Raw genomic sequence first — 14,870 nt, forward strand, 5'->3', positions numbered from 1 at the left:
TTAGTTTAAGTAAATAGAAATCTATGAAATTTTGACAAAAGGTTTATGACCACAAAAGGAAGGTTGGGATTGATTTTGGGAGTTTTGGTTCCAACAGTTTAGGAATTAGGGGCCAAAAAAGGGCCAAAATAAGCATTATTCTTGGTTTTCATATAAGTAAATAGAAATCAATTAAATTTAAACACAAGGTTTATGACCACAAAAGGAAGGTTGGGATTGATTTTGGGAGTTGAGGTCCCAACAGGTTAGGAATTAGGGGCCAAAATGGGGCCCAAATAAGCATTTTTCTTGGTTTTTGCCCCATAACTTTAGTATAAGTAAATAGAAACAGGCCTCGACAATAACGCTTGTCCGATTGTCCGGTACCAGAGGGAAAAAAGGTCGGACAAGTAAAAGCTGTATCAAGCTTGTCCGTCAGGACAAGTACAATTATTCACAGAAAATAAAATTTAATCCAACTTTGATGAACAAAGTAATTTATTATAAACAAAAAACAAGAAAACAAATATTAATTTGACATGTTTCTGTATTATGTTTATTCAAATGCAAAACCTTTTTCTTCAACATGTTTACTCGCAATCGATAATTTTAACTGGTTCTTTGTCAGGTACTTTTTAACAGGTAAAAGGTATACTATTCTCGAAACCAGTCTTACTGATCCGAATCAAGGATGCGCTTTGTAGATAAGGTAACATTACAGGACAGTTTGTCACCTCGAAAGATTCAGCTCCAATTGTTTAAGAGACAGTTTGGCACCGTAGGAGACATATTTAGTAGACATGATTGATACAGTTTGACAAGGCAGGAGACATTTCCGGACCAAGACAAATCAGTACCTCATTTTGCTACCTTATTCTGTTCCTTATAATAAATACCATACCAGTAATTTTTTCACAAAAATATTTTTTTTTATTTACCATAAAATTCACTAAATCATATTTGATCATAAGTAGAAAAAAAAACAATACTTGCAATATGGTTACCTATAACTGTTAATTTCTGTGTCATTTGGTCTTTTGCAGAGAGTTGTCTCATTGGCAATCAGACCTTATGATGGCTTATCTTCTTCTTTTTATTGATTGCATTTGAATAAACTTTTTTTAACTTAAAAAAAACCCAAACAGAATACAAATCCAATGAGTGTACAGGCCTATCAGATGGTGCCTCATGATTAGAGTCTGGTGAGACTAGCATTGATGGAAACTAGAACCTAATTCCTGTGATATGACTAGTTTCGCAGTTGTACTTGACTCATATTTTTGAAAAGTATTTTAAAAAAAAACATCAAATTTTGTTTAAATTCGTTTTGCTCCTTTAATCAACTAAACATGTAAAAAGGTTATTTTTAATGGAAATTTTTGGACAAGTAACAATTTCATTCGGACAAGTAAATTTTGGTATGTACTTGTCCTACTGGGCAAGTTGAAAAAAAAGTTATTGTAGAGGCCTGAGAAATCTATGAAATTTAAACACAAGGTTAATGACCATAAAAGCATGGAAGTAATATTTAGAAGGAATAACAACGACTAATTAGCATGTATTTATAGCATGCTGAGCTCTGTACTAAAGTCATACGATTTCATCCAATTATAGTCTCAGCGGTAAGACGCCTTTGGTTACTATCTGCGTTACCGCGGTTGTAAAAGGCATCTGGAATTTCTTATCAGTCACGTGGTTTTATCGAGTCCCGTAATTATAGCGCACCTGTAGGAAATCCCTAGTTTATTAATAACAAGGTAGCGCTGTATCACATAGAATATCTACCTTTAGAAAGAAATCGAATGGTGAAAAAAACTTGAAAAACGGACGAGAATTGTTCAAACTACAGCAGTTTAACATGGAAAATTGTATTTAATTTAGCATATTTTTGCTTTTTACCGTTTGTTTTAAACTGTTCTAAAAGTATTTTCCGGTTAAAAGCGGATAATGAGTTAAACAGTTAAATACCGATGAATCGATCAGGTTTCACATGATGTTTAACAAAATAATGTAGGCAAATGTAGGCATAGATTTTTTTACTGTTGAAATGTGCAAAGTTTATCGAGATTGAATGAAATAATATTTACTTTCAAGTATTCTAAATTTATGTATATGTCATAAATGTCATTGATTGCATTATTGAAACTGGACAACTAAAACGGGGATAATATTTTCGTAAATATATATTTAAAAAGTGTTTATTGTGGAATGCTTGTATTAATATAATAAGCTATACAGCAAAAAATATAACAAACCGACGAAATGGGCTTGCATCTATCTGTCTTACGGTAAATTCATTTTTACACAAATTAGTTTATGTATCAAGAACTTAAATTGAAGGATAGAACCGTTTAGAATTGTTAATAATTTAATTGACTATAAATAAACGAGAGATATAGATTTTTCGTATTTAATAAAGGGTGTCCAAACGTATTTTTTGTACAGTCATCTTCTTAACTTTATACGGAAATGGTTTTTTAATTGTCTGTAAATTTTAAAATTGAAATGACAAAACTGTGTTCTCCAATTTCGTATGTGATAGCTGTCGGTGTTAACTATTAAGTTCAAACTAACCAAAAATAGGGAAAAATTGGACTAAAATAAAAATTGAACGAATGACTCTTTTCGGCAGTGTACATCAACGGAATGTAACGAATGGACTATTCGGGTTACTTCGTATGTATATTCGACAAAAACTTGTCTGTTCGTAGTTCTCCGTGAACACGAAAATGACCGATAAGTGTCAGTGATTTGATCGATCACATGCGGAGAATAAACTTCCATGCCAGATATTGAACCAATTAACGAGTTATTGAAAGATGGGCGGTAACGCAGATGAAACCTTTGAAGTGACGACGTTGTTATTCCTTCTAAATATTACTTCCATGATAAAAGGAAGGTTGGGATTGTGGTCCCATCTGTTTAGGAAGGGTCCAAAATTAAACTTTGTTTGATTTCATCAAAAATTGAATAATTGGTGTTCTTTGATATATGCCAAATCTAACTGTGTATGTAGATTCTTAATTTTGGGTCCCATTTTCAAATTGGTCTACATTAAGGTCAAAAGGGTCCAAAATTAAACTTAGTTTGATTTTAACAAAAATTGAATTCTTGGGGTTCTTTGATATGCTGAATCTAAACATGTACTTCGATTTTTTATTATTGGCCCAGTTTTCAAGTTGGTCCAAATCGGGGTCCAAAATTAAACTTTGTTTGATTTCAACAAAAATTCAATATATGGGGTTCTTCGATATGCTGAATGTAACCATGCATTTAGATTTTTAAATTAATATTTAGGACCGGTTATAAAATTGGTTCACATTGAGGTCTAAAGAGTCCAAAATTGAACTTTATTTGCTTTCATCAAAAATTGAATTCTTGGGGTTCTTTGATATGATGAATCTAGCCATGTATTTAGATTTCGGATATTGGAATACCACAAAGGGTAAGAATTGTCTTTGGGAGTTATGGCTCAAACTGTTAAGGAATAAGGTGCAAAAAAGAGGGGAAAAGGGTTTCCAGGTTAATGGACAATTACTTAGTACAAAACATAATTTAAAAGCAGTGTAAGCATGGTAAGGTTGGTAATTGAAACTCATTTTAATATCTCACTTAAACTGCTCTTAAATTATGTATATTGGAAATTTGCCAAAAACTTTATTATTAAAAAATTCCATTGGAAATTTGCCAAAAACTTTAGGTTAATGAACTTCATTGGAAATTTGCCAATATAAAATGTTGCATTGGAGTTATCTTTCTTTGTCCAGAATAGTAGTTAAATTAACTTAAATCATGACTGTATGACATTTTATATTTTATTATGTATTTAAATGAGTAGTTATTGTTGAAAACTCCATAAGAAATTTGAATTGAGATCATTTTTGGAAGAAGGGAAAGGGGGAGGTGAAAAAAATTGGTGGGATTCAGTTTTTCTTATTTCAAATTTCAGAAATGAAAAAGAAAATTTCTTCAAATATCAAAGGATTAATATTCAACAGCATACTGAATTGCTAAAAAGCAAAAAAAAACCATTTTAAGTTCATTAGACCACATTCATTCTGTGTCAGAAACCTATGCTGTGTCAACTATTTAATCACAATCCAAATTCAGAGCTGTATCCAGTTTGAATGTTGTGTCCATACTAGATCCAACCGTTCAGGGTTCGACCTCTGCGGTTGTAAAAAGCTGCACCCTACGGAGTATCTGGTTTGTCCTGTTTTCAAATTGGTCTACATTAAGGTCTAAAGGGTCCAAAATTAAAACTTAGTTTGATTTTAACAAAAATTGAATTCTTGTGGTTCTTTGACATGTTGAATCTAAACATGTATTTAGATTTTTAATATTTGGGCCAGGTTACAAAATTGGTCCACAATGAGGTCTAAAGGGTCAAAAATTGAACATTATTTGATTTCATCAAAAATTGAATTTTTGGGGTTCTATGATATGCTGAATCTAACCATGTATTTAGATTTTGAATATTGGACCATAATAGGTAAATGTCCAAGTTTAAGTTCTTAGACCACATTCATTCTGTGTCAGAAACCTATGTTGTGTCAACTATTTAATCACAATCCAAATTCAGAGCTGTATCAAGCTTAAATGTTGTGTCCATACTTGCCCCAACTGTTCAGGGTTCGACCTCTGCAGTGGTATAAAGCTGCGCCCTGCAGAGCATCTGGTGTTGTAATATGTAACCATTATTATATGTTTATTTTACTTGAAATAAATCCCACAACCATCACTTCAGCTAGCTTGAATTGCTTTATGTGCTTATTTTTTCAGACGAAGAACTGGTGAGTACAGAACCGAGAGATTCTAGTCCACCAGCAGAACATGTATCACAAAACAATTCATCGGAGTATAATTATGTACAGGTATGTTTTACCGCCTCTATTACCAGTCAGGGGAATTACTTTCTCATATTTGTTTGCTATTTTACATTTCTCGATTGGTGAAATATCTGTTCTAGGCAAATGATAAGTCCAAATTTGATTATGACGTCAAAATGTTTTGTTCTCTTCAGAATTTTCCTATTGTGAAGTCGGGGAAAAAAGGCGACCATGCTTGATGACATCGCAAATGAAGAACACAAGTTTCTGAAAATCTTTGAAAACAAAGGATAAAAATCGTTAGGGAAACAGATTACGACACCATAACTTGTGTATTTCGATATTTCTTCACTTTCGACAGTTAAATTTTAATTATTTCGGCTAGCTTCACGTTTAAATAATAAAAGGAGTAGGTCCGGTAAGACCCCTTTTTGGCCCCAAAATATGGCAGATTTACAAAATTGTTAAAATGTATACTTTTAGTTATTTATTGGACAGTAGAATGCTTCTGCTACATAAGTATGGGCTGTTTTTGACAATACGATGAACATATTTCGAGTACATTTGTACTAGCACCATTAAGTCATGCTAAATTACTGAAATCTTCACAATTCTAGCATTTTGGTTAAATTTTGGACAGTTTCCGTGTAAAACGAAAGTGGCCGCATTCGTGTTCATCCAAAATATTTAAATGTAAGTTGTATTTAATGATAATACATAACATATATAAAGGTTGAGGATGAACACGGATGCGGCCACTTTCATTTTTGACAAAAACCATCTGAAAAGTGACATTTTTCGGCATATTTGGTAGATTTTTCATATTTGAGCTTGAATCGGAGCGTTTTTAATGACTAAATTAGTTAAAATCTTTCACATATATTAATTGAATCAAATAAAATAGACATTTTAGTGTTTAAAAAGTGGTCAACATCTTTCGTCAGATGAACCTGAAATTTGAGGCCAAAATCGATCCTTACCGGACCTACTCCTTTAACTGTCTCTAGTGGAGAAATATCGTAATACACTTGTTGCAGTGTAAGAATCTATATGTAATACGTTACCCAGCCTGTCATCAGGTGACATTAAAATGCATCATACAAATAGTTGTATAAGAGCTCAGAAAAAAATTAGGTGACTTGTTCTCAATCTTGGAGAGTGTTGGTCTGAAAAAAAATCTTTTCAGATGAAAACAAAGTTACAAATTCTCTTAGGACATGTTAAACGTCAGTCCTTTTGCAACATAACAACTTGCCATGATTGTTCATTAAAATTTCATTTTTAGCTCACCTGGCCTAAAAGGCCATGTGAGCTTTTCTTATCACTTGGCGTCCGTCGTCGTCGACGTCGTCGACGTCGTCTGTCGTCGTTAACAATTTTTCAAACATCTTCTCCTCTGAAACTACTGAATGGATTTGAATGAAACTTAGCATGATTGTTCCTTAGAGTATCCTGCACTAAGTGTGCGCTTCGATTTTTGATCCGTCAAAAAGCATGGCCGCCGTTACTTAAAATAGAACATAGGGGTCAAATGCAGTTTTTGGCTTATATCTCAAAAACAAAAGCATTTAGAGCAAATCTGACATGGGGTTAAAATGTTCATTAGGTCAAGATCTACCAGCCCTGAAATTTTCAGATGAATCAAACAAACCATTGTTGGGTTGCTGCCACTTAATTGGTAATTTTAAGGCAATTTTGCAGTTTTTGGTCATTATCTTGAATATTATTATAGATAAAGATAAACTGTAAACAGCAAAAATGATCAGCAAAGTAAGATCTACAAATAAGTTAATATGACCAAAATTGTCAATTGACCCCTTAAGGGGTTATTGTCCTTTAATGGCAATTTTTCACAATTTGTTCATCATATTTGCTAACTTTAAAAAATCTTCTTCTCTGAAACTACTGAATGGATTTGGATAAAACTTAGCATGATTGTTCCTTAGGTTATCCTGCACAAAATGTGTGCTTAGATTTTTGATCCGTCAAAAAACATGGCTGCCGTTACTTAAAATAGAACATAGGGGTCAAATGCAGTTTTTGGCTTATATCTCAAAAACGAAAGCATTTAAAGCAAATCTGACATGGTGTAAAAATTTTCATTAGTTCAAGATCTATCAGCCCTGAAATTTTCAGATGAATCAAACAAACCATTGTTGGGTTGCTGCCCCTTAATTGGTAATTTTAAGGAAATTTTGCAGTTTTTGGTCATTATCTTGAATATTATTATAGATAAAGATAAACTGTAAACAGCAAAAATGATCAGCAAAGTAAGATCTACAAATAAGTCAATTTGACCAAAATTGTCAATTGACCTCTTAAGGAATTATTGCCCTTTAAAGACTTTTTTCACAATTTGTTCATCATGTTGACTTACTTTAAAAAATCTTCTCCTTTGAAACTGCTGTATCAATTTCAGCCAAACTTAGGCTAAATGAGTTTCAGAGTTTCAGCGTATCTAGTATAAATTTTATATTTCATTTCCTTGTATGTCAAGAAACATAGCTCCTATGGCTAAAATAGAACATCTATAGGAGAAAAGGATTTTTTTTTTGGCTTTTGAAGAGAATAGGACGATTTAATGGAACATTTAAATAAATTGAAAAGCCAAAATAATCATGGATGAGAGATTAAACCAAAAAAATTCAGGTGAGCGATTCAGGCTCTTGAGAGCTTCTTGTTTATTTGAACATGTCATAAAGTTTGTTAATATCTGAAAGAGATAAATCATTGAATTTAGGGCTAAATAATGCAAAATGCAAATATATCAAAAATTTTATATTACTGAAGGCAAGAGTATTTTATGCACTGGGTTTTCAATTTTCATATTTGTAAAGAGTGGAAATTTAAATGGCAACAAATATGTTATACTGAAAATATAGAAGTTACCACAAATATCTGTGTGTTTTTTTTATACGACTGCAAAAATTGAAAAAACTTTGGTCGTATATTGGTATGACGTTGGCGTCGTCGTCCGAAGACATTTGGTTTTTCGCACTCTAACTTTAGTAAAAGTAAAAAGAAATCTATGAACTTTAAACACAAGGTTTAAGACCATAAAAGGAAGGTTGGGATTGTTTTTGGGTGTTTTGGTCCCAACAGTTTAGGAATGAATAAGGGGCCAAAAAAGGCCCAAATAAGCATGTTTCTTGGTTTTTCGCACAATAACTTTAGTATAAGTAAACAGAAATCTATGAAATTTTAACATAAGGTCTATGACCACAAAAGAAAGGTTGGGATTGATTTTGGGAGTTTAAGTCCTAATGGTTTAGGAAAAAGGGGCCAAAAACAGGTCCCAAAATAAGCATTTTTCTTGGTTTTTGCACAATAACTTTAGTATAAGTTAATAGAAATCTATGAAATTTTAACACAAGGTTTATGACCACAAGAGGAAGGTTAGGATTGATTTTTTGGAGTTTTGGTCCCAAGGAAGTAGGGGCCAAAAGGGTTCAAAATTAAACTTTGTTTGATTTCATAAAAAAATTGAACTATTGGGGTTCTTTGTTATACCGAATCGAACCGTGTATTTAGATTCTTAATTTTTGGTCCTGTTTTCAAATTGGTCTACATTAAGGTCCAAAGGGTCCAAAATTAAACTTAGTTTGATTTTAACAAAAATTGAATTCTTGGGGTTCTTTGATATTCTGAATCTAAACATGTACTTAGTTTTTTATACGACCGCAAAATTTGAAAAAATTTTCGTCGTATATTGCTATCACGTTGGCGTCGTCGTCCGGCGTCCGAATACTTTTAGTTTTCGCACTCTAACTTTAGTAAAAGTGAATGGAAATCTATGAAATTTTAACACAAGGTTTATGACCACAAAAGGAAGGTTGGTATTGATTTTGGGAGTTTTGGTCCCAACATTTTAGGAATTAGGGGCCAAAAAGGGCCCAAATAAGCATTTTCTTGGTTTTCGCACTATAACTTTAGTTTAAGTTAATAGAAATCTATGAAATTTTGACACAAGGTTTATGACCACAAAAGAACGGTTGGGATTGATTTTGGGAGTTTAGGTTTCAACAGTTTAGGAATTAGGGGCCAAAAAAGGGCCCAAATAAGCATTATTCTTGGTTTTCGCACAATAACTTTAGTTTAAGTAAATAGAAATCAATGAAATTTAAACACAATGTTAATGACTACAAAAGGAAGGTTGGTATTGATTTTGGGAGTTTAGGTCCCAACAGTTAAGGAATGAGGGGCCAAAAAGGGACCCAAATAAGCATTTTTCTTGGTTTTCGCACCATAACGTTAGTATAAGTAAATAGAAATCTATGAAATTTAAACACAAGGTTTATGACCATAAAAGGAAGGTTGGTATTGATTTTTGGAGTTTTGGTCCCAACAGAATAAGGGGCCCAAAGGGTCCAAAATTAAACTTTGTTTGATTTCATCAAAATTGAATAATTGGGGTTCTTTGATATGCCGAATCTAACTGTCATGACTGTGTATGTAGATTCTTAACTTTTGGTCCCGTTTTCAAATTGGTCTACATTAAGGTCCAAAGGGTCCAAAATTAAACTTAGTTTGATTTTGACAAAAAATGAATCAGTTAGGTTCTTTGATATGCTGAATCTAAAAATGTACTTAGATTCTTGATTATTGGCCCAGTTTTCAAGTTGGTCCAAATCGGGGTCCAAAATTAAACTTTGTTTGATTTCATCAAAAATTGAATAAATGGGGTTCTTTGATATACCAAATCTAACTGTGTATGTAGATTCTTCATTTTTGGTCCTGTTTTCAAATTGGTCTACACTAAAGTCCAAAGGGTCCAAAATTAAACTTAGTCTGATTTCAACAAAAATTGAAATCTTGGGGTTCTTTGATATGCTGAATCCAAAAATGTACTTAGATTTTTTATTATGGGCCCAGTTTTCAAGTTGGTCCAAATCAGGATCTAAAATTATTATATTAAGTGTTGTGCAATAGCAAGTCTTTTCAATTGCACAGTATTGCGCAATGGCAAGAAATATCTAATTGCACAATATTGTGAAATAGCAAATTTTTTTTTAATTAGAGTTATCTTTCTTTGTCCAGAATAGTAAGCAAGAAATATCTAATTGCAAAATATTGTGCAATAGCAAAAAGATTTTTTTTTAATTGGAGTTATCTTTCTTTGTCCAGAATCAACTTAAATCTTTGTTATATACAATATACAATGTATATTCACTTTTTACTACCAACTGATAAATTATAATAAATAACATTCAGTGATAACAAGCAGTTTTTTTTACATCTTAATATTTTATGATGTATTTAAATGAGTAGTTATTGTTGCAAACTCCATTAGAAATTTTAATTGAGATTAGTTTTGGAATAAGGGAAAGGGGGATGTAATTAAAAAAATTGGGTTCAATTTCTCTCATTTGAAATTTCATAAATAAAAAAGAAAATTTCTTCAAACATTTTTATGCCCCACCTACGATAGTAGAGGGGCATTATGTTTTCTGGTCTGTGCGTCCGTCTGTCCGTCCGTCTGTCCGTTCGTTTGTCCGTCCGTTCGTCCGTCTGTCCCGCTTCAGGTTAAAGTTTTTGGTCAAGGTAGTTTTTGATGAAGTTTAAGTCCAATCGACTTCAAACTTAGTACACATGTCCCCTATGATATGATCTTTCTAATTTTAATGCCAAATTAGAGTTTTTACCCCAATTTCACGGTCCACTGAACATGGAAAATGATAGTGCGAGTGGGGCATTCGTGTACTGAGGACACATTCTTGTTTTGAGAGGATTAATATTCAACAGCATAGTGAATTGCTCTAAGAGAAAACAAAAATTTTAAGTTCATTAGAACACATTCATTCTGTGTCAGAAACCTATGCTGTGTCAACTATTTAATCACAATCCAAATTTAGAGCTGAATCCAGCTTGAATGTTGTGTCCATACTTGCCCCAACCGTTCAGGGTTCAACCTCTGCGGTCGTATAAAGCTACGCCCTGCGGAGCATCTGGTTATATTATGGGCCCAGTTTTCAAGTTGGTCTAAATCGGGTCCAATTTAAACTTTGTTTGTTTTCAACAAAAATTCAATATATGGGGATCTTCAATATGCTGAATCTAACCATGTATTTAATTTTTATGCAGTTAAGCTGCATTATGCGAGCACCCTCGATTTGTGTTCTACCCAATAAATCCTGAAATACTTGCCATTGTTATTATCTAGATTGTTACTATGTTATATATAACTAATTGAACACTTTTTTAATACTTTTTATTCTGGATTACAAAAAAAATTACCAGAAAAACCTTAAATGATCGTCGATTTATCCAAAAGTTTTAAAGTTACACATAGGAAGTAGTGCTTATTAAAAATCCTTGTGTAGTTCATTATGACTTGTGCTTTTAGCCAAGATGTCAAAGAACAATTGTATGAAATATTTAATCGCCGAAAATCTCTTAAGACAAGCAGTTTAGATTTCCCAAATGACAAAAGTCGTAGGAATATTGTTTGTCATCAATACGTAGTACAACTACGTCAGTAGTCTATTATATAATTCAACTGTTCATGCTGTTGGCGGCAATTTCAAATTAGAAAAAGAAATTTTCGTAGCTTTTCAATTTGGAGGCAGGTGTGCAAATTAGCGGTGGTCCGAGGTCCGAGACCTTCCACTTTTGCAAGCGGAATTCCTACTAGGATAGTTGGTTTCTAGCTACGCCTGACGTAGTCGCCTTACATTTGAAAGAAAATAAGAAATTACTTTGCAAACCTTTTCACCATGTTCACCAGTCTCCAATTAAACGAGCTAAAACTTATTTTTATCATTATTATTCATGACGGCGATGTTCATTTTGTTCAACCGCTAGCTTTATACAGAAAATCGCCGACAAATATTGTATAAATTCGAGTAAAATCGTATCTGATTGACAAAAACAACATTGTAAACACATAAAAATGGCGGCCGTGAAGACAAAATTTTACAAAATCGGATCCGATTCCGGAAGCGGATAAGGGTAATTCCGGGTTTGACGATCATTTTCAAAAAAATCCAAGCAGGTGAAAAAATACATCTATGCATGGTAAATGAATATAAACACTAATATTGTAAACCAAAAGATATATGTAAAAGAAAGAAAAAGCAGAAAAATATTTTATTCAGAAACTAAAAATTACTTTTTGATAGATTTTAATTTAAAAATCCAATACAACATGACAGCTGGGAACAGTATATCTAACAATATACATGTTCATGGTCACAGTCTAAATTTTCTTTATAAATGATAAATGATGATAATGCATGTGAGATGCTTTTAAAGTGTAAACATATTACTGCAATTTCGAGGGATTATTTGTTTTTTCTCAATTTTGAAGGGTCAATTAAAGTGGCTGAAAGTTTCATTCTTTATTTTCACAAATAATGCAACTTTATTATATATACCTTAATGTAAGTAAATCATATGATATATAGGTGGCATTCTTTGGGCCACTCTACCCCCTCCTGTTTGATAACTTAGAAACGGTCGAGCTCCCCACCCCTAAACCATATGAGGTGCAGATCCAGGATTTTAGGTTAGGAGGGGCGCAAACTTAAATTTTCGCCGAGCAGAGCGAGGCTAAAAAAAAATTGAGGTAAAATTATCGGAATTTTCTTTATTAAGCTGAGAACAACCCATGCTTTGCAAGCCCACAACCCTCCCCCGTCTGAATCCGCCCCTGCATATATTCAAGTATAGGACAATATAATAAATAAAAAATGAAATATAGGGGGAGTCCCTGGAGTTACCCCACCTCCTCCTGTTTGAGAACTTGGAAACGGTCGAGATCCACACCCCTTAACCATATATATATATTCATGTTTGTGACAATATGAAGAATCAAATGAAATATAGGAAGAGTCGCTAGGGGTCACCCCACCCCTCCTGTTTTAGAATTTAAAAATGGTCGAGATCCCCATCCCTAAACCATATATTCATGTATGGGACAATATAACAAATCAGATGAAAGATAGGGAGAGTCCCTGAGGTCACTGTTCACCCTCCTGTTTGAGAACTTGGAAATGGTCAAGATCCTTAGGCAGCAACCATTTGATTTTCTGGGATGAAAATGCATTGATATATGCATTGCTTTTGAAACCTTGATAACATATAAATTATTTGCCTTAATAAATATATCATTAGATAAACATGAATGTACTATATATGAATGTTTAATGTTGAGGCAACATTGCCACAGTTTTCATAATTATGGTTGCCTTGGTTTTTGGTTAACTGCCTTCAGCGCTTACAGAGCTTTGATTTAATATTTAGGACCTGTTATCAATTTGGTCCACATTGAGGTCTAAAGGGTCCAAATTTAAACTTTGTTTGATATCATCAAAAATTGAATTCTTGGGTTTCTTTGATATGATGAATCTAACCATGTATTTAGATTTCGGATATTGGAATACCACAAAGGGATGGTAAGAATTGTCTTTGGGAGTTATGGCTCAAACCGTTAAGGGATTAGGTGCAAAAAAAGGGGGGTGGGGAAGGGTTTCCAGGTTAATGGACAATTACTTAAAAACAAAACATAATTTAAAAGCAGTGAAAGATTGGTAATTGAAACTCATTTTAAAATCTCACCTAAACAGCTCTTAAATTATGTATATTGGAAATTTGCCAAAAACTTTATTATTAAAAAATTCCATTGGGAATTTGCCAAAAACTTTAGTTTAATGAACTTCATTGGAAATTTGCCAATATAAAATGTTGCATTGGAGTTATCTTTCTTTGTCCAGAATAGTAGTTAAATCAACTTAAATCTTGACTGTATGACAGTTTATATAATATGATGTATTTAAATGAGTAGTTATTGTTGAAAACTCCATTAGAAATTTGAATTGAGATCATTTTTGGAAAAGGGAAAGGGGAGGTGAAAAAAATTGGTGGGGTTCAATATTTCAGATTTCAGAAATGAAAAAAAAAAATTCTTCAAATATCAAAGGATTAATATTCAAAAGCATAGTGAATTGCTCAAAAGCCAAAAAAATATTTTAAGTTCATTAGACCACATTCATTCTGTGTCAGAAACCTATGCTGTGTCAACTATTTAATCACAATCCAAATTCAGAGCTGTATCCAGTTTGAATGTTGTGTCCATACCACATGTGGTCCATACTAGCCCCAACCGTTCAGGGTTTCGACCTCTGCGGTCGTATAAAGCTGTGATCTGCAGAGCATCTGGTTAAAATTGGAGTTATCTTCCTTTGTCTATAATTGTAGTTGAATCAACCACAATTATGGACAAAGGAAGATAATTCCAATTTTAAAAAAATATTTGAACAATTACATCAACCACAACCAATGCTTTCTACAATACAATGTTCACTGAAAAAATGTAAACAATCTTCACCCATTGGTGCTTACAAGCACTTTGATTAATGTTCTTTAGTTTTGTCCCTTTATAACCTTATATGATATTTTGTTTTGGTTCTCTAACTTAAATTTGTCTCAAATAAATTTAATGAAATGTTTAGTAATTACATGTAATTCCTAATTTCACCTATTTACTGTAACTTATATGTAATGCTAATTACATGTACCACTTAACTCAGTTAAGTTGAAATTTTGGAAGCATTACTTTTACAGTTCTTGAGTTAATTCCCTTTATTATAAGTTATCTACTTGGTACAGGACATTTTTAAAGGAAAAAATGGTGGGTTGAACCTGGTTTTGTGGCATGCCAAACCTCCCTCTTTTATGGCCATGTGAAATATAACATTAAAATGACAACACAACATTACAGGACTACAATATAAATAAATAGGAGAACACAATTAACAAAGAAACACACGAATCATAGCTAACAAAAGGCAACAAGTTTAAAATTTCAATACGCCAGAAGTGCATTTTGTCCACACAAGACTTACAAGTGACGCCCAGATACAAAAGTTTTAAAGCTGAACAAGTACAAAGTTGAATAGCATTGAGGACCAAAAGTTCAAAAAAGTTGTGCCAAAAACGGCCAGGGTTTTCTGTTAGGTACCAGAACATCCCTATTATTTAGAATATTTTATACTTTTGCAAACAGTAAATTTTATAAAATGACTATGCAAAAGATATATGATAAAACTGCAGTATAAACAAATT

At 32.8% G+C, this 14,870-nt stretch overlaps 1 protein-coding gene across 1 annotated transcript in view; it reads left to right on the top strand.

The window, feature by feature from the left end:
- The window catches only part of LOC134681346 (uncharacterized), a 31,119-nt gene that overhangs the window by 11,973 nt on the left and 4,276 nt on the right, over positions 1 to 14,870 (top strand). Inside the window, exon 5 of the mRNA XM_063540929.1 lies at positions 4,762 to 4,853. Within this exon, the coding sequence (XP_063396999.1) occupies positions 4,762 to 4,853 (92 nt within the window). The remainder of the gene's footprint in view (positions 1 to 4,761; positions 4,854 to 14,870) is intronic.

Source organism: Mytilus trossulus, chromosome 8 (assembly GCF_036588685.1).
Source record: "Mytilus trossulus isolate FHL-02 chromosome 8, PNRI_Mtr1.1.1.hap1, whole genome shotgun sequence".
NCBI classification, from domain to species: domain Eukaryota; kingdom Metazoa; phylum Mollusca; class Bivalvia; order Mytilida; family Mytilidae; genus Mytilus; species Mytilus trossulus.